This window comes from Panicum hallii, chromosome 5, assembly GCF_002211085.1.
Source record: "Panicum hallii strain FIL2 chromosome 5, PHallii_v3.1, whole genome shotgun sequence".
NCBI classification, from domain to species: Eukaryota; Viridiplantae; Streptophyta; class Magnoliopsida; order Poales; family Poaceae; genus Panicum; species Panicum hallii.
The window spans coordinates 52,901,422-52,927,181 of record NC_038046.1 but is presented as its reverse complement, the minus strand read 5'-3'; the positions used below and the strand labels follow the sequence as shown (position 1 = coordinate 52,927,181).

The 25,760-nt window shown below is 47.6% G+C and overlaps 2 protein-coding genes across 2 annotated transcripts; one reads left to right on the top strand and one right to left on the bottom strand.

Moving 5' to 3' along the window:
• The first annotated feature begins 9,615 nt into the window (after positions 1-9,615).
• LOC112891970 (fatty alcohol:caffeoyl-CoA acyltransferase) lies at positions 9,616-12,751 on the top strand. The gene is made up of 2 exons (XM_025958985.1): positions 9,616-10,240; positions 11,476-12,751. The coding sequence occupies exons 1-2, from the start codon at positions 9,782-9,784 to the stop codon at positions 12,424-12,426; spliced, it is 1,410 nt and encodes a 469-aa protein (XP_025814770.1). The 5' UTR covers positions 9,616-9,781; the 3' UTR covers positions 12,427-12,751.
• A 7,599-nt stretch (positions 12,752-20,350) lies between these two features.
• Positions 20,351-23,145, bottom strand: LOC112894960 (ricin B-like lectin R40G3). Its single transcript, XM_025962814.1, has 4 exons — positions 22,485-23,145; positions 22,061-22,183; positions 21,100-21,328; positions 20,351-20,707 (listed from the first exon to the last, which is right to left on the bottom strand). Coding segments are annotated over exons 1-4 (948 nt in total). The 5' UTR covers positions 23,079-23,145; the 3' UTR covers positions 20,351-20,705.
• Positions 23,146-25,760: the final 2,615 nt, after the last annotated feature.

The window sequence follows — 25,760 nt, the reverse complement described above, 5'->3', positions numbered from 1 at the left end:
CTTGGCATCCTCAATGTGCCCCGGTTCTCTGTACCCTTCTTTTTTTCTAAATAAATGGCAGGAGCACTGCGATGAGCCACATGGGTACCCAATGATATATATGTTCCATAGAACAATCAAAGTATCTCACAAAACAAAAAAGGGATATGCATGTGTAGTGCATACCAAGCTGGTGTACCCTCTCATCTGAAGACACTTCTTCCACGTTGAAATCACTGCCAATTCTAGGAGTTGGTGTGTATGCATAGCAGGCTCTCCCTTTTTTGAGCGCCAGGGCCGTGATGCAAAAGGCATCATTCAGGGACCCATCCATGGGGTGTCTTTTCTTTGCTTCGTCCCTTGCCCTAGAGAACCTAGGGCAGGTCCGGACGAATCAAGGAGAGAGAGATGCAAAGTGCATGCTGGAAACGAAACGAAAGCCGGGCGGCATTGGTTTCGGAGCCTTTCTTTGATCGATGGATCGATGGATGGATGGATCACGTTCATGCTCTCTCTCTCTCTCTCTCTCGTAGCATCACGTCGTCAATGCCTTTTCCTTGGGTCACCCAAGGCCCAAGGGGCACACCTGCAGCTGCAGGACAGGGTCGTCTACTCCATCCATCTGCCAGCCATTGATCGGGAGCGAGGTGACGCGCATGGACATGAACGGGGCCCCGGTCGGCTGGCCGGGCAAGCCGCAGGTCCGTGCATGCATCGCTTGGTTCCGATGGGAGGAGGCAGCAGGGGCCATGTGTACGTTCTCGTTAACGGGCCGGACTGGCGCGCGCGCGCAGCCTCTGTTCAGTTTTTTTTCTTGGAACACCAGGATTTACGCATGGATGGTCGGATAGAAAGATGATGATCGCGGTGCGTGGACGGCTGGCGATGGCCGGCCGGGGGTCCCAGGCGCGCCGACCAGCACGCAGGCTTTCCGGGCTCAATTATACGCTCTCCCGGCTGGGTCGCCCACGCTGCTGCACGCAGAGATCGATAGTAGAGCAGTAGCGCATGCAGCGCTGCACTGCACCAGCCTGCAGCTGACTGAAGCTTGCATTGCAGCATTGGTAGCCTTGACTGTCACTGCACCCTGGCCACTTACGGCAGCACGCGCGACCACTAAACCACCCGATCGACCCGCGATACCCTGACCAAGCAAAGCTTTCGTTCTTGCGTCTTCAAAGCCATTGCAGTGCATCCAAAGCTTCATAACCTTGCCACGCATTTCATGTATATGATGATGATCCTGCTGCAGGCAGGCAGGTATCTCGTGTGAGAGCGAGATCAGATTTTGTTTGGTACCTTTGTGCGACTGTATGTGGTGCAGCGCGCGCATTATTCTGTCGCGTAGCTGTTGTTGTGTTGCTGCGTGCGTACGTGCTTTGCTTTCGCATTCTTCGCTGTCCCATACGACATGAACTGTCGCATATGCGATCGAGCTACAGGCTAGCGATCGATCCAGCTGCCGCCGTTGCCGGTGAAGCCTGAACCCTGCAGTTGCCGTAGGCACGCACTGCTCGCTACCTGATCGACTGAATCATTGTTTCGTTCACTAGCAGCAAACCTGCACCGCGATTTTGCCCCAAAAAAAAAAAACCTGCACGGCTGCTGCAGCTGCACATCTATTGGCCGGACTTGATCAGTCATTGAGCAGTGGCCTTCAGATCATCAGTATTGTCAAGTGCCTCCTTCACTTCTTCCTTTCTGAAAGGTTTTAGCAAGAAAACATTAATGTCCTGACCAATCCTCTTTTTAACTTTCCAAGAGAGAGAAAGAGCAATTTTTAACAGAGAGTAGTTATTGGATGCGAACTAAACTGCGATGTGTGATGACTGATTGTGACCATGCAAGTTAACTCATAGTGACCTACAATCCTAGCTACATCCATGGTTTGGACGGTTTAGGTTTCTTTTGTTAGGCATCGCCATTACCTAAAACACTGGTTGCTTTCTGCCATTCTAAGGACAAGCACAAGGTTTCCAAGAAAAATATGACACATAAAGATTTGGCTACAATTAATCCTTTCGTTTCTCTCGCTTTTGATGCGAACTACCACTCTAACATTCTCGAGTGGTACCTGCCCCACAATTTTAGTACCATTTTGGAGATTCTTTTATGGATCGTTATTAGATTATGTTCATGAACGGTTCACAACTTCACATAAACAGAGATGCACATACACAGACGTAAATAAATTCAATGAATTTCAGGGGCTGTGAAACTTTAAAAAACAATGATTCTACTCGTCGCCGTCACCTTATACATGCGCAGAAACTCTCGCACATTACTTGTTTTGTACACAGTAGAAAGTTAGAAACTGGTGAACGGACACAAGACAATCGAGCTGGTGCTCGGTTTTCTTATGTTCCTTCTCTGTTGCACACCGAACTTCCGTCAGACAGAGTCAGACGCAGCATGGCTTCGATCAGTTTGGCCGGCCGGCAGGCAGTTGGACGTCCCGGACCTTTGCTTGCAAGCAAGTAGCAGAAATAATGGCCATTTATCTGCTTGTCGACGACGACTCGGTAAAGGATCATGGCGATCGCATGGCCGTCAATGCATTTGCAGATGCAGTGACCGGCGGAGAGGCCACCAGACGCGCCTTTGACGCCGGCTGGGCCGGCAGCCACGCAAAGTACGTAGGCGAGCGCGCGGTCAGAGCCTCAGAGAGATGGCAGGGATCCCTCGCCCACACGGCTAGCTCTTGCCGCCGGTAGTCGCCGGCGAAGGAACCTCGCGGCTGCCTTTTGACATTTCGTTGCCTGCACATCTTCGTTCCCTGGCGCGGCGTCAGGTCTGTCTGAGTCTGACGAGGGAGGGTAGACAGAGACGACGATGCTGGTTACATCAGAGGGAACGATCGATCGATCGACCGAAAGGCTGCGCGAATTGATTCCCCGGCGACCAAGAAGCTAGATTAAAGCTGCTGCTTTTTTTGGCTACTGAAGGCTTTAATTGCCTGGGTTTAGTCTCAATCGCCCTATGACTTTTCTGATCTTAGTCTTTCCAAAAAAAAAAATCCGATTTATGTTCTTAAACTATAGCAAAAATCTAATTTTCAACCTTTAACTAGAAAATCGGATAGAAGAGGTCATCCAACTGTTGAAAACCGGGCAAATTTAAACCTTAGAGTGGTTTAGAAGGTGGTTTTGTATTTTGTGAATATTTAAAATATTCAAATTTAAACTAAAAAATTTATAAGTAATTCATTTCAAATCCAAAAAATACGAAATGAGTATCAAAATTTTTCTAAAAATGTAACCTATCTATTAGCACTATACTTGTCAGTTATCCGAATATTATGTACATACTATTTGGTTGCTTGTAGTTATGCCTATTATTTTTAAATAAATAAGATTCAAATAGAGAAATACATTTTTAGAAAAAAAATTGGTACTAGTTTCATATTTTTATGATTTAAGAATTAGTTTTGTTTTAGATCTAACTAGATTTTTCTAATTTTTAAAAAAAATATAAAACCACCTTCGAAACCACTCTAAAGACCAAATATGCCCAATTTCACCAGTTGGATAGCCTCTCTTATTGGTTTTATAATTTAAGGTTAAAAGTTAAAATTTTATTATATAGTTTAGAGTGTAAACCGAACTTTTCTGATCCATTGGAGAGGGCCGGGCGGCCCAGTTACTAGTCCTACGAGGAAGAATTTTTTTAAAAAAAGGATTTAAAAAAATTAAAATTCGAAAAAGGGGTGCCAGTTGGGAATAATTCGGAAAATGGGTGCCTCCCGCCCAGGAGGCGTGGGGCCGGGGACATCCCGCCTATCCATCGGGCGGGATGTTCCAAAAATATTTCCAGGCCCCTCCCGAGGGCCTCTTCGCGAATAAGAAAGTTTTTTATTCGTGAAGAGGTCCCTGAGGCAGGCATCCCGAAGAAAGTTTTTTATTCGTGAAGAGGTCCCTGAGGCAGGCATCCCGCCTGGCCAGAGGGCGGGAGGCATTCCGCCCGGCCAGTGGGCGGGATGTTCCTGCTTATTTTTTTGTGTTATTTTTTGTTGGAATTTATGATTTACAAACTATTTGAAATTCAAACTTTTTTCTAATACAATATTTATTCGCCATACTCTTTTGTACACATATAAAATTTTAATTCAATTTTACGAAGAAAATTGCTATATGTAAAACTCATATGAAGATGGTTAAACGATAACGTTTTGCAATGTAGAATCCAAATATTACGATAGTACGATACATCAACCAATTAAAAAGAAAATAGTATCATACAAAAATAGTTTAAATATGAAAAGTCCACCGAATGAGGAGTATCTACCCCGCCTGTCCCGGACCTCGCGCTCTCTTGGTCCTCCCCCCCCCCAGTCCTAGCCCGTCGGCGTATGTGGTCCTCCGAGTACGTAAATGCATCTGGAGCACTGTGAGGACAAGGCGGAGGAGGTGCAGGCGTGAAAGGGTCATCCTAGGACTGTGCACCTGGAGCGTCATATGTCTGGGAGGGACCAATGATGTCAGGTTCGGCGCCGCCGCCCACCAACTCCGACCAAGTGGCGGAGCCGCCCTCCCAGTCGTCCCAGTCCGGCACACCGAATGGACCACCGTATGCAGGAGCTCCCGTCGACCATGCATGCTGAGCATAGCCCTGAGAGTATGGTGCAGCTGGTGCAGCTGACATCGAACCCGACAGGAGAGATGTTCCTGGAGCATAGGCGCTAGGCGCCAAATGTCTAAGGCTCCATTCTTGCAGGAGGAGGTCCCATTGCCGTCGAGTGCATGACTATAAAAACAAACGAAATTAGTCGTCCAGATGACATCCTGTGGCCGCATCTAATCAAATTCGGACACGAACTGCGGGTATGCTTTTCGGACCTGCCGATGTGCCCAGCTCATTTGCAAAATTACGAAACTGCATCAGTACTTTGCATATACAGAAACGTACAACAGTAAATTAAAGAGCTTACCCGTCGATCTTTCCAAAGCGAACCCATCGTGGGGCTATCCTCGTCCCACATCCCATACATCTCGGGCGGATAAGACTCCTCGCTGATTAGGGGGCGTGCTATGGCGAATCGCTCGTACGACCATAGCTGCAGCAGAAGTGGGCAGCCTGTGATGACGGCTGTCCTCTCCGTCTTCAAACAGGCTTGGCAAAGGCCTCGGTACGTGGCAGCAAGCACTGCCGATCCCCAGCTCCACCCAGGTACCTGGCCCGGCTCGGCATCCGCAATCGCGCACGCGTATGGCATGAGCACCTTGTCCACATAATTGCTGGTAGAGTTGCAGAAAAGAGTCCAGCCGAACAACCACAACAGATATGCCTCCAGGCATCGCGACACCTCGTACGGCCTAGCCAGAGGGTGCAGATCCTGAGCCTGAAATATATTTGTTCAGCTCTTAGAGGTAGTCACACATGATTCAATTAAATTAATTAAAAAATAATTGGACGTACCCTAAATTGTATTACCCAACTCCTGGCGAGGCCGGGCAAATCAGGTACGTTCACAATAAGTGGCGGGTTCGCTAGAGCAAACCGCTCCTGAAGCTCCGTCCTCCAGAAAGGTGGCACGGCAACCGGACCAACAGCTTCACCCGCAATGGGAAGCCCGAGCAGGTACGACACGTCCTGCAACATGGGGGCCATCTCCCCGCACGGCAAGTGGAACGTGTGCATCTCCAGACGCCACCTGTCCGCCAACGCTGCAAGTAGAGAGCGGTCCAGCTGCATCCGCTTCTTGGCGCCACCGTCTTGGCCGTCGCCGGCCTGAAGCATACGTGCGAGTGGCAGCAAACCAGCCTCACGTAACCTGTATATTTTGCATTGTTGTTACAATTATCGTACAAGCTATACATTAGTTCCGTAAAAAAATACAAAGTATCACCTGTTAAGCCAACGGTCATCCAGGTGCAACAACTCCTTTGCTACACGAGGGCGCAACTCGTGAAACTCCTGCCCCTCCACCGCTGCCAGGTACGATCTGTGCCGTTCGTCGGTGTTCGCGTCAAGGAGCTCCGGTGTCTGCGCCATATCTACATGAAAAATATAAGTACCGTAACACATATTCGTACAAACAATTAAAAATACTAAAAGCTATTCGAAATATAACTACCATAACAAATATTTCTAAAAACTATTAAATTACTAAAAACTATTGAATTACTAAAAACTATTGAAAATATAACTACCCTAACAAATATTCCTAAAAACTATTGAAAATACAAAAAACTATTCAAAATATAACAACCGTAAGAAATATATCTAAAAACTATTGAATTACTAAAAACTATTGAATTACTAAAACCTATTCAAAATATAAGTACCTAAAAAATATTCCTAAAAACTATTGAATTACTAAAACCTATTCAAAATATAACCACGCTAAGAAATATTCCTAAAAACTATTGAAAATACTAAAAACTATTCAAAATATAACTACCCTAAGAAATATTCCTAAAAACTATTGAAAATACTAAAAACTAATCAAAACACAACTACCCTAAGAAATGTATATAAAAACTATTAAAATTACTAAAAACTATTCAAAATATAACTTCCCTAACAAATATTTCTTAAAGCTATTGAAAATACTGAAAACTATTCAAAATATAACTACCCTAAGAAATATATCTGAAAACTACTGAAACTATAAAAACTATTCAAAATATAACTACCCTAAGAAATATATCTACAAACTATTCAAAATACTAAGAGCTATTTAAAATAGAACTACCCTAACAAATATTTTAAAATACAAATATTTCTAAAAGTTACTGAAAATACTGAAAACTATTCTACGTATAACTACCCTAACAAATATTCGTAAAAATAATTAATAATTATACGACTATAACGAGAATATACCTCCAAACCGACGTGTCGACAGGGCTTCGCCGCTTCCTCTCCTCTCCTCTCTTCCTCTCCTCCCTTTCTTTTTTTGTTGATTTTTGCTGAATATTATGAGAATTAGGGGTGGGTGGGGGGCTTAAATGGGGGGGGGCACGTCCCGCCCGTTGGGAGGGCGGGATGCCCCTCGGGGGAACCTCCCGCCTGTTGGGAGGGCAGGATGCCTCCCTCCCGCCCGTTGGTCGGGTGGGATGCCGCGTCAGGGGTCTCTTCGCGAATAAAAAAAAATTTCTTTCGCGAAGAGGCTCCTCCCCGGGGGCCTGTTCGCTTTTTTCCGACCCCCCGCCCGTTGGATGGGCGGGATATGGCCTCCCGCCCGTTGATCGGGCGGGAGGCACCCAATTTTCAAATTCTTCCAAACGGACACCTTTTTTCGAATTTAAATTTTTTTAACCCTTTTTTTAAAAAAAAAACTCTACGAGGAATGGGAGCGCAAGCCCACGTAAATGGGCTTGATCGGTAAGTACCCAAAGTTGGGCTTCATCGAAGGGAAAGGATAAAACAAACCCAGTATCAGGCCCACTACCTATATCCGGTAGAAGAAGAACGCTGCACTTGGAGCAACAACTCGGTCCACCTCGTCTCAAAAAAGGAAAGAAAAGCGACCTATCCGGAAAATCTGTATCTGTCTGGCACTCGATAGGTCGGCTATAGATTGTTTCTTTTCCAAAGTCTCTTTACTTGTCCGTGACCTCGAACTAAGGTAACCTGACGGAGAGTGACGTTTTCGGAGGAGAAGTTTGGTTATCTTGCCTTCCATGTCGTCGTTCTATGTTGGAATTTTAGTTTGCCAAGACTTCGTCCAACCAAGGTGAGCTCCATTCGAAGCTTGAACCCCACAACAGACCTACTTCCTCCGATACAAGAACACTGAAAAAGAGGAAACACCACTCGGATAGTGATATATAGCCTCCCATACAGCACTCTAACCAATGTGCATCTGTTCCCAATTAAATATTTTTGTGCCAATTGCATCAATCCAACCCACATTGAGTATATCTCCCGATTCATTTGAAAAATGCATGGAAGCCACTGTATTTGTTTCGCATCAAATATTTTCATGGCAATTGAATCGACTAATCCCACACTAAGTGTGTTTTGGTTTTGAAAGAATATAGCTTGATGGGCCTTCAAAGGTCCCTTTGGTTCAGCTTTTAAGCTGCTTTGGCTTCTAGAAAGCCCAATCAAAGAGGTGGGCTTTCAACCAGGTGTTTCCATAGAAGCAGCTTTCCTCTAGTTCATTTTTCACATCAAGTGTGGGGTGTTTTATTTTAAGCAAGCATGGGGTGCTTTTTTCGGCTGTGAGGTAGCCTTTCATCGAAATTACCTACCATGCCACTGGTTACGTGCATAAGGTTTGTTTTCTTTTTCCTCCCTACGCTCCTGTTGTCAGTACCGTTCGAGCTGTCTCTCCGCTTCCGCATGCCACAACTAGGATTCCGGTGGCGCGACGAGCCACGCCGGCAGCGCCCCTCCTCTGCCTCCCCTTGAACAGAGTTCATTCTGAACTTTAGAGGAAAAACAGAGTTCATTCTGAACCATCAAAATCTTTAAACAGTATAAAGTTTGAAACACTCTTAAGACTCCACGGGTATTACAGACATTTTTTACCAAACTCATGTAGCCACAGCTAATTCAACCAAACGGCTTTCAGCTTTTTAACGGCTCACAACCCACAATAGTTTATTTCACGGCTTACAGTCTATAACAGCTTTTTCCACAGTTACAGCTCAACCAAACAGACCTTAAAAATGCATGAAGGCCTGATGGCTCTTTATTGTTGCTGTTTGGCTTCGTCATTTCTTTTAGAGTGAAGTACACCAGCGGTCCTCAAACTTGTCACGTTGTGTCATCCCGATCCTTGAACTCGTAAAATACATATTTAGCTTTCTAAATTTAGCTTTGGGTGTCATTCCAATCCTCAAACTCGCAAATTGCATATTTGACTCTCTAAACTTATCATCGAGTGTTGTCCCGGTCTCCGAAGTTATAAATTATACATTTAAATCCATAAACTTACAACATGTACATCTTCTTTCTTCCCATAGGCATAGCTCTCGCCGTTGTTCGCAACACAATCTTTGAGCTCCTGTTCCTTCCCTATAATATCTCCCTCCCGTTGTAAGCATTGGCAAAATTTTGATCCCATCTCATAATCTAACAACAAGTATTGCTAATCGCTTTGGCGTTGTCAGTAAACAATAGTGACGATGGACACCTCACACTAGGTTGACGTGGCTAACATGGTGATAGTTTGACAAATAATTTGTAAGAAGGAATAATTATGAATGTTTTTTATGGGGATCTAATAAACTTAACTTGTATTGTTAATTTTTAGATATTGATGGTTAAATTAAATCATGGATCTAGATGATATGCATCCCAACTCAAATTTAGAGGGACAAATATATATTTTTTATTTAGGGAGCTGAATAACACCCGAAACTAAGTTTAGAGAGTCAAATATGCAATTTGCGAGTTCGGGAACTTGAATAACACCCGAAGCTAAATTTAAGGAGCTAAATCTGCATTTTACGAGGGGACCAGAATAACATAGTATGACAAATTTGAGGACCGTTTTCTTTTAATTCCTTTTCTCAATAAATACACATCTTCCCCCTCATTTCGAGAGAGGGCAATTATGTCATTTTGGGTGAAGGATAGTACAACTCTGAAAACAATTTGAAAAACAAGCACTAAATAAAGAGGCCCAATTTAAAGAGTGCTATAAAATGGCCTGCACCACTGAGGGAGTGGTTCTATTCCCTAAACAGCTCTCCTATCGAGTGGCAAGTAATCAACGCCATCTACAGGCCAACCATCCTCGTTAGGGCGTTAATCAATGCGAAACTAAAAGACCAGCCATCACCAGCGCTATATACATAAGCTCAGGCAGCTCCATGCCAGCTTAACGCGGCGGCACGGCAGGGCAGCCATGGAGGAGGAGGCGGCGCCGGTGACGGAGCTTGAGATCCTTGGGGAGTGCCAGTACCCGGGCGAGCCGGCGGTGGTGCGGCCGAGCCGGCCCACGCCGCGGCACACGCTGCACCTCTCCAACCTCGACGACCAGCGGTTCCTCCGTTTCTCCATCAAGTACCTCTACGTGTTCGCCGCCCCCGCCGCCGTGCCCGCCGGCGCCCTGCGCGCGGCGCTCGCCAGGGTGCTCGTCGACTACTACCCGCTCGCCGGCCGGCTCCGGCCCAGCGACGACGACGAGGGGAAGCTCGTCGTGGACTGCAATGCCGAGGGGGCGCTCCTCGCCGAGGCCTGCCTGCCGGGGCTCACCGCCGCCGAGTTTCTCCGCGGCCGCGCCAGGCCGCACAAGTCGTGGAGGAAGCTGCTCTACAGGGTGGAGGCGCAGAGCTTCGTCGCCGTGCCACCTCTCGTCGTCCAAGTGAGTGGAGCTCTCTCTTTTGCTGAATATAATTTGCCTCTTATTTTTATTTATTTATTTATTTATTCTGAACTCTCTTGGTTAATCACAATTTATTTATTTATTCTCCAATTAAAGACGAAGTTCTAGATTCAGAAATAGCCATTCACCATTTGCCACCCCTGAAGTAAAGTTACACCATTAGCTTCTTGTCTAAAGATCACCTGTGGTCACTTTACTGAGCTTGAGATGGCTTTCCAGTAGAGTTGGTGGACAAGATCACACAAAACCAGCAGCATGCAACTACTACTGCAGTGACCACTTTTTCTTGATTACTCACCTGCTTTTTTGCTGGTTATTACACAATTAGGAGATGATCTAATTTATGTTATCATGCATCCATGCTTGTGCTGGCCATGAAGCTTCTGTTCCCTCCAGCACCCCAAGTTGCCAAGTGATGGCAATTCTTAAAGTTAGCAAGAGGGGAGGATAGGGTTAGGGGAGTCCAACCCTGCTTCCTTCCTTTCTCAAAAGGCCTTTTTAGGCAGACAAGCATATGGCTAGGCTGTATCTTTGTCCATCCAAGTCTCCCCTGCCCACTTGAGTGAAGTTTTATCTCGGCCATGATGCCGTGCATGGATGCATAATCTTCCCTGATCCCCCAAGATCACATGAGAATACGATCTTCACCTGCAAAAGTTAAGCCCCCTCGGAATGCTCTGCAGATGCCATCGGTTTTACTACGTCCAGTCCCTGTCATACAGATCTCCAGCTGCAGGACAGAGTACAGTCTACAGTATGCATACAATTAGTGTAGGCTGCAGTGCAGGCCCTGTACAGTTGCTGCTGTGATTCTGCAGGTTCAGAGTACTAGATTGCTCTGGATGTCTGACCCTGCACACCAAAATTCATTCAATCCCCATGTTCAGACTTCAGAATTCCTCCTAGATCCTGCCCCCTGCATTGTTCTGAAGAGCCACACCACATGTTTGCTTTACCAGAGTGGTGATCTTCCACACACTCGTACACTTGGCGCTGCCTGCGTTTGCGCATGCGGGAGGGCATGATGTAATGCCCTGCTTCATGCACTCGTTGCTTTCAGGAAAACGACGCATCCATTATCTCTAATTTAAATTTAAATTTAGGTTTGCTAGTACTGAATTCATCCAAATGGATAAAGTTGATCAAAGTGGCCTGAGCCCGCGTGCACGGTTAAAATTATCTGTTTGTGATGGCATGACGTGGCACGTTCGCAGGTCACCCGGCTGGGCTGCGGCGGCATGATCCTCTGCACGGCCATCAACCATTGCCTCTGCGACGGCATCGGCACGGCACAGTTCCTCCACGCCTGGGCCCGCGCCGCGCGCGCCGGCGATGGCGCTCTGGACGACGGCAACGACCTGCCGGCGCCGCCGTTTCACGACCGGCGCGCCCTGCGCCCGCGCTGCCCGCCGCGCGTCGCCTTCACGCACCCGGAGTACAACAGCTGCGGCGGCAACGGCGCCGTCGCCAACGGAAACGGGAACGGGAACGAGGCGCCGAGCCTCCTGGGGCAGCCGCTGGCGCCCGTGTCGCTCACCTTCACGGCGGCGCACCTCCTCCGGCTGAAGCGCCAGTGCGCGCCGTCGCTCAAGTGCACCTCCTTCGAGGCCCTGGCGGCGCACGTCTGGCGCGCGTGGGTGCGCGCCCTGGACCCGCCCGGCGCGCTCCGCGTGAAGCTGCTCTTCTCCGTCAACGTGCGCCGCCGGGTGAAGCCCGAGCTGCCCCGGGGCTACTACGGCAACGGGTTCGTGCTCGGGTGCGCCGAGTCCACGGCGGCGCAGCTGACCTCCCCCTCCTCCTCCTTGGCCGCGCGCTACGGCGTGCGGCTGGTGCAGGAGGCCAAGGAGTGCGTGGACGACGACTACGTGCGGTCCATGGTGGACCTCCTGGAGGAGCGGCGCGGTGCGCGGCCGGACCTGGCGGCGAGCCTGGTGATCTCGTCGTGGACGCGGCTGGGGCTGGAGGACCTGGACTTCGGCGCCGGGACGGCCGCGCACATGGGCCCGCTCACCAGCGAGATCTACTGCGTGTTCCTCCCCGTGATCGGCGATCCGGACGGCACCACCGTGCTCGTCTCCGTCCCGCAGGCCGCCGCCGACCGGTTCCAGCAATGCTGCCTCGGATTCCTCAAGGACACGGACGTGGACGCAAAGCTGATGAGCTGAGCTGATTGAGCTTGCCGATGAACTGATCACTCCGACGTCAGAAGTGAATTAAGAATACTAATTGCTCCGATCGAAAGGGTTGGGTGAAAGATCATCCGGTGATGATCGTGATGAGTAGCAAATAGCAATCAATCAGTGTGCATTGTCATAGAGCACCTTTCTTTTTTTGTGTCATCAGCTTGCTCCCTCGCTCGTGATAGCTTATTTGCTGCCAATCATGGCGCTCATCTTGCGTTGTCGCTCCGCCAATAAAGCTGTAATCTTAAGTTGGATCGGAAAAATCATGGTTTCAGAAGGGAAGAAGAAAAAGAAAGTTGCGGAATCATGGCGATACGAGTGGAAATCATCTTGCAGGCGAAGTGGCTTGAGTTGTTGATCTGACACTGACAGGCCCCAGATAATGCTCTCTACACTCTACTGCCAGTGCCAAGCGCCCAATAAGCCTTGTCACATCGCTTTCCTTAGCTTCTCGCCCATCAAGATAGTGAGGTATGAGCTGATCACTCGGCATCAGCTGCTTAACACTTTGCTGATAACTAAGGGTCGGTTTGGTTGCTAGACTAAGGGCCTGTTTGGATCCTTTGGAAAAAGGGCAAATAGTAAAAAATTTGCTCTTTTTTTTCCATTTGGACCCAAACACCCTATAGCAAAAAGGAAATAGCAAAAACAGATAGCAAAAGGAAACAGCAACCCGCCCGATCCCGCATCCCGACCCCGCCGCCCGACCCCGCGCCTCGGCCTCCGCCCCCGCCGCCCGACCCCGCGCCTCGGCCTCCCCCTCGCCGCAGGAAAGGGGATAGGAGAGGGAGAAAAGAGGTTTAAATGAGCTTTTGCCAAAACTTTTACCATTTGGATCCAAACACCCGTAATGGCAAAATTTTTACCACTTCTGGTAAATGGTAAAATTTTTACCTTTTTACTCTTTTGCACTTTGGATCCAAACACTACCTAAGTCTAGCCAGGCTAGATTCTCTGCTCCGGTAGTGTTTTGATCCGTATTTGGTTGAATGGCTTGTGATAGCATGTGTTAGCTAAACTTATGTTTGGTGGCCTGCATAACATGATGTAATGACCTTGCATTTGTTGAAGGTGAAGTTACCACCCATCGTCTCTCTTCCTCTCCTCTCGTCCACCGTCTCTCAACGGCGTAATCAGAGCACAGCAAGAAAGCAGCACCGCCTCCATCAATACCAGCGCGAGGACGAGAGCGGCGGCGGCCTTCGCAGCGCCACCGCCGACCAGGGCCCGCACGAGCTTCCTGTCCTGGCGCGCGGCGTCCGCCGGCACAAGCGGGCGAGCTCCCCCGGCCGACCATGGGCGGGAGCCTCGACCTGGTCGTCCAGGTCCCTGCGTCTCCTGCAAGAAGAAGCGGGAGTTCCAGGAGCACTGAACAATTTGCTGAATGTCCTGTGCGGTGGTGAGAAGACTTTCTGCAATAGGAACTGTAGCGATAACAGAATGAGCACTGAACAACCAGGATGAGAACAGCGCAACCAGGTGAGCGGAATCGAGAGTGTTCCAAGGGCAGCTAAGCCAGACCTGGCTCTGCTTGTACGCGAGCGGCGGGCGTTCTTCTGGAACCAGGCTAAAGCAAGCCTGGGTAACTGGGCTACGCAGCCATCCAAACGTGGGCTTGCTGGCCTACTGGAGCGTGGTTCGGAGTTAGCCACCCAACCAAACAGGCCCTAACAGAACACACAACACCCGTTAGTGCTCGCCTGATCGTACAAATATCCTGTCAGATCATCTCACTAGGAAGGAACGCACGTATAATGGGGGCGAGATTAAGGAAGTTCATCTCATTTTATTTTTAACCAAGAAAGCTCTTGATATTTCCAACCCTGAATTGAAAACGGCAAGATTATTTTCATTTCTGGATCACAAAAAGGCTTCAGTGGGTGCACCTTTGCCGGTGATGAGATAGAAAATACTCCCAAGCTGGTACTGGCAGTACCGAATTCTCCAACCCCATTGCCCGCTCGCTCGCTCGCTCATCTCTTTGCATCGTTTGCTTTTGCAGGATTCGGTTGACCACAGACCTAATAAGATATCCGGTGAGCCCCTACCGGCTACCCACAGCATAACGGTAATCTAATGCAGGCAGGTCAATGCAAAGCAAAATCGTTGGAGATGGGGAATTGATTGGAGGTCTATCGCCGGCCGGCCGGATCGATCACTGACTGACTGAATGACTGAATGATATTTGCACCGTCGAATCGAATCTGCCGCCGGCCAGGATCGAGCTGTTCGTCGGTAGGCAAAGCTGAGAGGCTGGAGAGTATCTAGCTAGCTTTTCTTTCCCTGTTCGTACAAGGTCAAAGGCTGTTGCAAGCTAGTGTGTCTGCCGCCCAGCTTTCTCAGATGCTTCAATCAAATCTGCCGGCTCCAGCCTTCTCTCACAGCAGCCGGGAGGCTGTATGCGCGGGAAGAGAGGAGATGGAGGTTTCATTCTCTGAACGATGCATGGAGACCTTTTGCGATGGAACCTAGTTCCTAAATGACAATAGGAACCTGCTTTTGGAACAGATCGAAACTCTCCCAGATCCGAACGATGACTGCCGGTGCCGGAGCTTCCTTCCAGCACTAGGTAGTCCAAAAGAGCGAAAGCGTGGTTTGAAAAGATTGAAAGTTATTGTCAAATCTCTGACCAGGCTATGTATCTGAATGATTCAGCCATCGTATTCTGCGAACTGACCAAACTGAATTTTTGTTTTTTTTGACGGGAACTTATTTGACGGCAACATTCAATATGACATAGCTTAAAATAAACCCATGAACCAAACACCCTCTGAATTTTTTGTTTTCGACGAACGACCAAACTGAAATTATTAGCCTCTCAAACTTCATGTGCCTGTATGCAGATCTAATTGCGTGACGTCGTCGTCTATGACGGAGCTACAATACTGAGTCTTAACTGACAAAACTGACGAGAATCTTTCGCACGATCTTTGCCATGGAGAGAACGGAAGGCACAGGGCGATCTGAATAGCTGAACAGTGTCACACCCGTGCGCCCTGCGCCGGAGGCAAGATCCATCCATGATCCACCCCGCCGTAGGCAGGCGTTGGCGCAGGGTTGCCGTCGGCATCGCTGCTCGATCATCGCCTCGACGGCCTCGTGCCGTCCTGGACCAGCAATTCAGCAGGGGCACGGGTGACCTTTGCGTCGGCTTCTTTAATTTCTTCAGCAAACTTACGCTCGATCTGCCAAGCCTGCAGGGGTCTGCTAGGTCCGGACTCTCGACGGTATCCCAGCACGCTACACCCTGCACGCATACATGTCGGTCGGTTTGTTGCTTTGCGCGCCAAATCTAAGTGGGGCCTAGCGATCACCTATCGTTTATTTTAGCATCAATGTGATCTTCGACTGATCTCGAGATCCGTGCATTATCCAGAAAACCAACACATTACTCATCGCTCCCTCCAATACCAAAAATTAATATTTTGGTGATTAAATATGTTGCAGTAGATTAACAATCCAATCCCCATTAACTAAAAGCTTTTGGTACCTCCCTCTCATCTAAATGAACGGGATTCATCCCTCTACCCAATCCCTCTACCCTATTCTTGTTGATGGATTTTGGTAGTCTACTGCAGCAACTATTACTAAAAATAGGAAAGTAGTTATTAGTAATGGTGAGAGTATATTTTGAGTGTGAAGTATGAGTAATCTGTTGGAGATGCTCTAACATCTGGATCCAGGCAAACTTTAGGTTGCACAAATATAATCCTGCTGCATAAGCTACCTTGTGACTTACTCATAAGCAGTTCCATAAGAAAATACTCAGAAGCTACTGTAATTTTTCCAGTAACATTTTTTTAAGGAATGAAGGCACTGTAGTCAAGTGGTACATTAGCTAATGGCTAGCTATGCATTCAGAAACTGATAGTGTACGTAATTGCTCAAAGAAGCCTAGTACACGAGAAATAATTAAACTAGGAGGAGGGAAGGCAATAAGAGCTGACAAATAAAAGCATAAAATGGAGATCACACGCGATCCAGCTAGTGGCTGCAAGATCCATCGCCCTAGCCCTTTTCGTAAAGCAGGCAACTCCATCTCCCAATGATTGCCCGTCAGCGGAGCAGATTAATGCGAGGGGGCAAATCAAATCATTTTGTTCTCCTCGTGGAATCCTTAGGTGTTCACCACTTCTCCTGTCGATGCACCCCTCTCATGATTAAATAGAACTGAACTAAGTGTGGTTAGGAACCGGTTGAACCAAAATGTAGAGAATTCTAATAGAAAAATTTACTTTATTTTTTATCTGACAGCAATATTGTTGATCTCAAAAGTAGGAAACATCAGTAGCTTTTCCTTAGATCAAGAACTCAAGATTATATATTTTTAGCAGTAATGCAACCTCTTGATTATTTTTTATGGCTCCCATTATTTCCATATATATCCGGATTGTACATGTGCTACCAACCATGCATGCTCGTCAGTTTGAAGCTATTCGATTAGTTTGCTTATTAGGATGTTGGAAGTGTCACGCACACACAAGCTGCCTGGAACCGGTTGATGAGTTTTTTAGTTGCCCACAATCTGGGAGGCAAAAGCTTCAAGAAATGGAGAAAGAAATAACACTAAGTTAGAAAAGGGAGCAACCAATAGCAATGGCTTTAATCGTTTTAGGAAAAGGGAATGCCAAAACAAGCTTGCGGTCGCGGTCGTTATATTTACACACGCCGTGCTCTTTTTCGTTCATGCAAAATCGGATCTCGTAGAACTAGTTAACCTTACTGTTTTCGTAATGTTCAGGGCATATCTTGATTAATTTGATGAAGCAACTAATGGTTACTTATCGATGCCATTGCATCATGCACGTATGCCTAGCTGGGAAGTTCCACCTGCTGTGGAATCAAATTCTTTTCCTCAATTGAGCTGCTTTAAACCTTTCCATAAATTGATCTACTATAACAACATTACTTAGAATCATCGTTGGAGAGTGATGGAGCCATTTTGTTAATAATGCTTCCATCCTAAAAAACAATGCGCACACCCATATAGAGATTAAATATTTATTTGTAATCTTCAACCAACAATTAATCTAACACTATGAAAAGTTTGTGTTACAAAAGTAACTATGTTGGATTATTTTGGAAATATTTTCTAATGATCAAACTTTTATTGCCACGAATGATATATTATAATTCAAAGTGTAAACTTGAAAGCCAAACCACGCTTATATTTTATAACAGAGAAAGTATATATTATATAAGAAAAAATGCAACTTTTTTCGCAAAAGTTTATTAGAAATTGTTATAAAACCAGATTCCCTAAGGAGACGAGCTCAAACATAGCTAAAAGCCAGCCGGCCAATCGGCCATACAAGGCGGGGGAGAGTAACACTCCTTTTCCAGTCCGTAGTCATGTGATTTTTTCTACCAAATTTATATGTTCTAAAATCAACAAAGCGCAGTTCAAGGTGATATGTATCATAAGAACACTCAATTGTAATATGTCGATTGATCCAAGGCCCTTCGCAGTTAAATATAGTTCTAGCTCTAAGACTACACGTGTCATCTAAGAAGAATTACTAAAGCTATTTTTTTCAATGGACTGTCTTCAAGGTTGTCTCCTAGTGTTTTAGCTTAGAGTAAAATACATGGATGGTCTATAAACTTGTCCCGATGTGTTATCTAAGTCTCCAAACTCTTAAAATGCATTTTCAAGCCCTCAAACTTGTCCGGGTGTATCACTCTGGCCCCTAAATTCTCAAAATGCATATTCGTGTCCCTAAACTTATCCTAGGATGTCATTTAGGTCCTTAAACTCTCAAAATATATTATCAGATTTGCAAACTCATCACGTTCATCATTACAAGTTTGGAAACTAAACATATAGAGTTTTGAGATCCGGATGATACCCTGTGATAATTTCAGGGATTTCAATATGCATATTTAGATTTTGGGGACCTGGATAACATATCAAGACAAGTTTGAGGATTAAAAAATACATTTTGAGAGTTCGGGAACCTACATAATATCTCATGATAAGTTTAGGGACCGTCAATATATTTTACTCTTTAGCTTAAGTGATGGCTGCATGTGTATAGAAAATAGTCAGGAGGAGCCGACAATTAGGTTGGCTCTTGCACCTCATTTTGTGTGCAAGGCTAGTACGGGAATAGGGGATAACTTGATAGAGGAGATACAATGATGTGGATACGTTAAAAGTAGCTGAGTTGACGCTATTAGAGGAGGCCTAACAAATAAAAACTCCACCACATCATATGATTACAGAACTTATTTCACTTAGTTAGGATAAGGCTTTGGCCAACTATTATTGTGCTAATATGTAATGTTAGGCTGACTCCAGCGGAGCAGCCAAAGGGCCAGGAAAAGCTAAAATAGCTGCCGCGTGGGTACTGTAGCAGCAGAAATCTCCTTCCAACGGGACAGCTAAACGGGCCAGCCAAAATCGCGGTAGGAGAGAGAATCAGCCAAAATCGCTAGTGCTCTGGCCGGCAGCTATCACGCTGCTCCATCTCTGCTAGCATGGCCCCACAGCCTACCAACCCGGACCTACCGCCATTTACTATAAGAGGAGAAGGGAAAGTAGCTTTGCTGTTGGATTCACTCGTGATATGGCTGGGCAGGCAACTTGTCGGGGACAGGCAAAGCTCCGGATGGCTGGCCGAAATGGCTTGCACCTGTTGGAGTCAGCCTTAGGGATGCAATCTGATGTCATTAGATTCATATTAGAGGTAGTTACATACAATCATAATTTTTTTATCATATAAATGGAATATTGATACAGTAGCTTTATTCTAACAAAACGGAGTACGTCTTGTAAAAGTTGAGTGGAATATCTCCTGAAATTTGGGTTTATGGCTTTCTCAAGCTGGTTAAGTTTTGTAACTTTAAAGTCCACTAGGACCATTTAGTTTAATCATTGCAGCCATCAACCTCCCGCCAAGAACATTATTTATTATTTTTTCACACTTAATTCAACAACCACGAACTATGCGTCAGCATTTCAAATAGACTAATTCAACATTTCAGTGAAACTAGATATGTGTGGATAGCTTGTTCATCCCACCCGCATAATTTTTCTTCGAAAAGGAAAATTTTATTAATATCAAGTACAATGCTCCCACCCGCATGGTGCAAACTTCAATACTCTTACAAGTGAATCAATAATTAGCAAAACTTGATTCAACTTGTAGGTAAGTTGATTCGATAATTTACGGGATTATATATGTATGTATGGTTCACTCGGCAAAAGGCCCAGGTTAGTTAACGTAAGAGGATCAGAAGCCCAAATGGTTGCTACTGGGCCACACAGGCACAAATAAGCCCAAGCGCATGCGGTTTTCCTTATTCTTGCTTAGAGGAGAAAAACACGCTTCTTTTTAATTCAAGAGAGCAGAAATGGGTTCCTGCGAAGTGCGAGCCATAGAATTAGCAAGAGAACGATGCATGAAATCGACTAGACCTCCGTAAATAAAAAAAAGATAATCTGGTCTCTATGCGGAGGTAAATTGAGCAAGCATCAGGTTTAGACGATATCAAATCCAAATCCGCAGGCCCTCGCTAAAAAAAAGAAAAGAAAATCTAATCCACCGAAAACGAACGCGCAGATAAGATCTCCAGGCCAGTTCACAGAAAAGAGAAGTACAGCAAACGGACATCCTTTCCGGCAGGCGCATATCCCTCCCGGCATTTTCTAGTGGGTCATGGCCTTTGGCACGGTGCAGCATCCGTCGTCGCTGAAAGCCTGAAACCGGAATCTCATTCCCGCAGCAGCTGAAGGGACATTGATGAATCTCATTCCCACATCCACAGCATAAGCCCGGGGATCGATTAACCGTGCGTGAAACACGGCAGGGCTCAATCCCTGCAGCCAGTGAGTCCAGATGCAGGTACAAGGGAATCTCATTTTGAGTTTTACAAGCTTCACAGAAAACAATCTCTAGCATTCTAAACAATAACGGCCGTGAGCAGGAGAGCATATATCAAGCAAAGGTTCGTACATCACTCATCACACTTAGTCCAACGACAGTCAGTTGAAACAATACAATCGCTGCCACTTGTCATATGGCGCATTACAAATTATAGCGTACGCTGTTCAAACCAAGCAGAAACACAGAAGAACAACGGAATGGAGCAGAAGAGTAATCACACGCAGGCACCTTCAGGGGCGCCCCTTATTCCCAGAGTACTCCTCTGCAATAACTGCAGAGGAGACTCATCCCCAGATCCACGGTACTACTTATTACTTCGCTTATTATTAAGACAGGAGCTGCTTGGAGTGGCACAGCCACACATTTGCTTGTTCCTGCAATCAGAAGAAACCATAATTAGTTGACAGGCCCATCTCGAGCAGAGGATGATGCTACTACTGAATATGAAATGTCAGGGCAGACGAGATACAGGAGTTCACAGATGTTATACTATTTATTCTTTTTGATGTTATGTGTTCTTATTCTGTTATTTTGGTATGCTGGTGTGCGTAATTGAACAGAAATAATAGCAACCAAACTGTCAAAGAGCTCTTCAAACGAATCATAGTGTTCAATAATCAATATTGATCATACAGTTAATTTTGTTGGTAGTTATGCAACTTTTAGAGTTTCGAATGAGACGACTAGTACATAAAATTTGGCTTAAGTAACCCGTTGCAGTAAGTAGGAAATTATAAACATGCAACCCAAAGTCTGGAGAACTTACACCAGGGAACAATCTTCCAGCGCTGGTTGTCACCCTCACACCACTCCCACAGCACGAGAGTGGTTCCATCGCGCACGCCACCGTGGTCCTTGTCTCCATGCAGAGCATCAAAGTTCAAGTAGATGTTGTTCACCATCCTAATGCAGCGGAATCCATCACCAACATCCCTGCTCTCTGTCCACAGGACTGACTCGTCCAGGGTGTCTGGATCATAGCGGGTCAGACGAACCTAACAACAGTCAGATTAAGATATCAGGTCTCATAATTTTTGAATTGTGCAGTAACCAGTAGGGAATTCTAACCATCCCACAACAGAAAGCAATTACCATATTAATTTAGGACAAGTGACACGAATTTCTATTTCAAAAAAAAAAACACGGCAATGCACATGGGCAGCACTAGTTGCAATGTGATATGCACATCAGCAGTTCAGCACATCGATGCGGATGTCAAACACCATGGGCAGATGCAGATCTATACCGTTGACATGGTAAGCCACTAAGGTACGCTGATATAATTACAATATTTGATGAAGCACATAACAATGACTAATCAAATATTGTCTGAGACCAGGACAAATACCATTCATGTGAGTCGTGCGTGTCTATAATACTTCGGACAAAAAAAAAGGGAGAATCTTAGGTACCTGATAACTTAGACGAATAGTTATGTTACGGAATAGGAGACACAATCGATGCAAAGGGCATGAGGTAATGGGTTCAGCTGCGTGTTAATTCGAGTGTGTGTTGCATATGAAAGGAATTCTAAGTTCAATTTTAGGGGAGCGAGGAATGTGTGTGGACAAGTTTGCGTGCATCATTGGCATTGATCTCAAAGTTGTACACACAAGATCCACATTCTGCGGCTCGGTGCAGTACATTTCCACAAGCAATAATAAAATAGGATTAGGATTGGGATGAGAGAAGAAGCATGAATCGTAGCATCGACCAGAGATACTTACAGGGTGTGACTGGCCAAGGGAATGCTTGAGAGCCTCTCCGGTGGCCCTGTTGACGAGGACGATGGCAGGGTAGCCTTCCTCATCCTTCACCCTGGTGCTGTACTTCATGTCCTTGATCCAGTGCTGCATAGACAAAGTTGAGCAAAGTCATCACAAGACAAGGAGGAGAAAATATAAAAAATGATCAATTATTTTATTCGTCTTCCCCAATCCCCATGAAAAATAAGACAAGGCAGCAGGATCGCATCAACGACGACGCCAAATTTACGAGGAAGACTGGAAGTCGTCGTCCAGATCCCGAGATCAGAACTCGGATTTGGAAGAACCCATCAAGATCAGGGCGCGTCGACATCAACCGATCAATGCCCAACGGCAAAATGAAAATGGAGCGACATACGCAGAGCGAACAGTGGGTAATCCTCACCTGCGTATCGTCGTCGCGGTCGGTGCGCACGAGGCAGACCTTGCCGTCGCGGGAGGCGAGGCTGTAGTGGTCCTCCCCGGCCTTGCAGTAGATCCTGTACGTCTGCTGCCTGACCGGCGGCGCGCCCCCGCCGCCGTGGTGCGGGCGGGTCTCGTGGCCGTACTCGGACCCGCCGCCGCCGTACCCGCCACCGCCGTGGTGCGGGCGGCCCTCGTGGCCGTACTCGGACCCGCCGCCCCCGTACGCTCCGCCGCCGACGCCGTAGTGTGGCCTCTCGCCACCGACCTCGTGCCCGACGTGGACGACGTTGCCGTACCCGCCGGCGCCGCCGGCGCTGTAGGCTGGCGGGGGCGCGCCGTAGCCCTCCTCAGCGCGGCCGTAGCTCGGGGCCGGCGGGTGACGGCCGTAGGGATCCCCACCCGCGCCGTACGCGGAGGGGGGCGGGACCCGGCCGTAGGGGTCGTCCGCGGGCGGGCGGCCGTAGGGGTCCGGCTGGCCATAGCCGCCGTAGGCCGGCGGCGGCGGGCCGCGGCGCTCGTCGTCGTCATCGTCGCGGCGGTGGCCGTGGTGGTGGTGGTGGTGCGGGAACTCCATGATTGCCGAGCGGGGGAACGGAATGGACGGATCGATCGATCGGACTGAGCTGTGCCCCGGGCCGAGATGGCCGGCTTATATGAGGCCGGTCCGGTCGGATCGGGTCCGGTCCGGTCGAGCCCGGTCGGGGGAGAGGGCGACTCGTCGGTCGGCGTGGAGCTCACGCGTTGGGTCCGGTGGGATCGGACCAGAGGAGGTGCACCTGCTCGAGCGCACGGCGCACGGGCCCTCGGTTCGATACGCGTCGCGACCGCGGGGCCGGGCCGGGCCCGGGGCGGCGGGGGGTGCGCGACGTGGCAAAGGTTCCGATTGGACGGGAGGACATCACCACGCAGCGTGCGGTGCCTCCGTGTACCGCGTCGCGAGGCGTGTGTGCGTACGTGGTCGGTCGGCGACGTGTACGTGAACACCAGGTGGGCTTTTATGTCTTTGTCCATTTCCGTATAGCTGCCACGTTGGTGTAACGACGTGTGCTCACGTGTCAGGCTTCGAGAGAGAAGACCGACGGAAGAAATGGTCCTACGTGTTCGCTCGTCGCCCGTGGATTTTCCTCACGCGATGCCTTGTTTTCTCAAGTTCAATAATGACTAGTGAGCGAGTTCGAGCGGAACACAAGCCTGGTAGACACAAAGACAGCGGCCGGCAGCCTCTGAGACTTGGTTTCCCCTCATTGCACCGACCACGTCCGGTCCCGGCAGCACGGCACGGCAGATGATGAGTTGCTGGCCACACCTACCTACCCCCTGCATCATTCGCCTCCCTCTTTTGGTTTTCTTTCGTTTCGCAAACGCGTTTCTCCGTGCTGTTTCTCTTTTTTGCACTGATCCGATCCCCTGGCTGTGCGTGCACACAGCTCTGACTGTTGAGCTTGAGTGCCGAGCACGAGGTTTCTTTCGTGAGAGCTCGTGCACCCGTCCCGTGGATTGATTAATTTTGATTCCAAGCCGATTAACCAAAATAATAAACAAGGTACGAGATCAGCGCAGCGTGCGAGGTCAAATCTACTCCACCAACTTACTAGATTTTAAAATACGGGATTTCTCTCCGATAACCCGGCTAAAATCATGCGTTGATTTCAGTCGGATTTCAACGTCTAAGACTGGTGCGTGCGTTTTCATTTCCATTGGAATTGTTTGTTTTCTCTTTCTCATTTGGTAATTGGGCCCACATTACTTTTTCCTGTCTATTGTAGCTTTGTGCAGCCCACGGCCCAAGGCAGCCCAGCCCAGCTCAGGACGAGCCTCACTCACGCCTGGGCGTGGTGGCGTCCCGGCTGGCGGCTGTGGAGGCCGGCGAGCGGCGGCACAACGCGCGCGCGACCAGAGATGTTCCCGAGCTCCAGTTTCATCTGCTACCATGTTCTTCACAAAATAATTAACGGGTATGTTATTCAACTTTTTAAGAAAATCACACCATGTTCCCTGCATTCCTCTGTTCGTACTCATATTTCTCTGTTCGTACTCAGAGCGGCTCGCTCGTACGTCACATGCACTCTCCGTCTAGACAAGATCAAATCATTCTAAAAATTCCATGATAGATTAACAAGAAAATAAAATGATCTTACGTGCCCCTATTTGTTATCTGTATTTCACACTAATTGATTTCTATCTATCATGGATTCATGGACACTCTCCGTCGCCGTCAATCAGACAATCACCACCTCATCATCTTTTCTAGAGATCGACCATGTATGTCTTCGTCGTCCCCGGATCCGGTGGCGGCGCTAGGCGACGCCCTGCGCCGCGCTCTGCGGCTTTCTCCTCCGTCCGCGGGCGGGAGGTCACCGGCACGCGCCTGCGTAGCCTCAAGGGCGACAGCCTCAGCGTCCGGTGCGACGTTACCGTCCAGAGCGTGGAGAAGGAATCCCGCATCAAGTGCTCGCTTAGAGGATGGTTACAACAGTAGTAGATCAGATTTCGACAAGTTATCTGCATCCTGGGCCTTCCAGATGGCGATGGCATCATCAGAAACAGAGTGCACTGTGGCTTTCTTCGCCAGTGGAAGGAGACGAGTATAATATTAGTAATTTTGAGGTCGCGTGGGCAATTTAGTCGTAAATTTTGTCCAGAGGAGTTTAGAGCTCAGTCTAGCACGCAGTACGTCTCGATTATTTAGGTTGTATGATTATCAATTCATTAGCATGTTCTCCTATTTGGATGCTTCCCATCTCTACCCTAGTGCGCGTTGCAGTGCTCCGTTTCCGTTGTGCTTACAGAAACCCTTGTGCGAGAGAATAGTACAAACTACAAAGGCAGCTCCTCAATGCATTCATTCTGAACCACTAACCAATACACGCTCTGGATATTTGCATAAACAAAGGAGATAAAACATCAACTACCTTGATTTGCCAAGTAAGTACTCGCCCATTATATAAGCACCTCTAGCAATTTGAGGACCAATTATGAGTTGCCCAATCCGCTGCTTGCTTCTCTTCTGTCTTGGGAAGTTGCAGGAGAAAAGTCCATGATACAACATGATACCCATAATTAAACCATAATTAAATATGTTGGACACACCTAAAACTATGGGAGAACACCTCATTTGTGCCGGTTCAGTTTTCACGCCGAGTTAGCAGCCAACCACAGGCACCGGTCGGGACACGGGTGCATCCGTGTGCACAATGTTTCGGTCAAAGACAAACTGCACAACCAAACGCATTTTCAATCAGCAAACAGAAGCGAA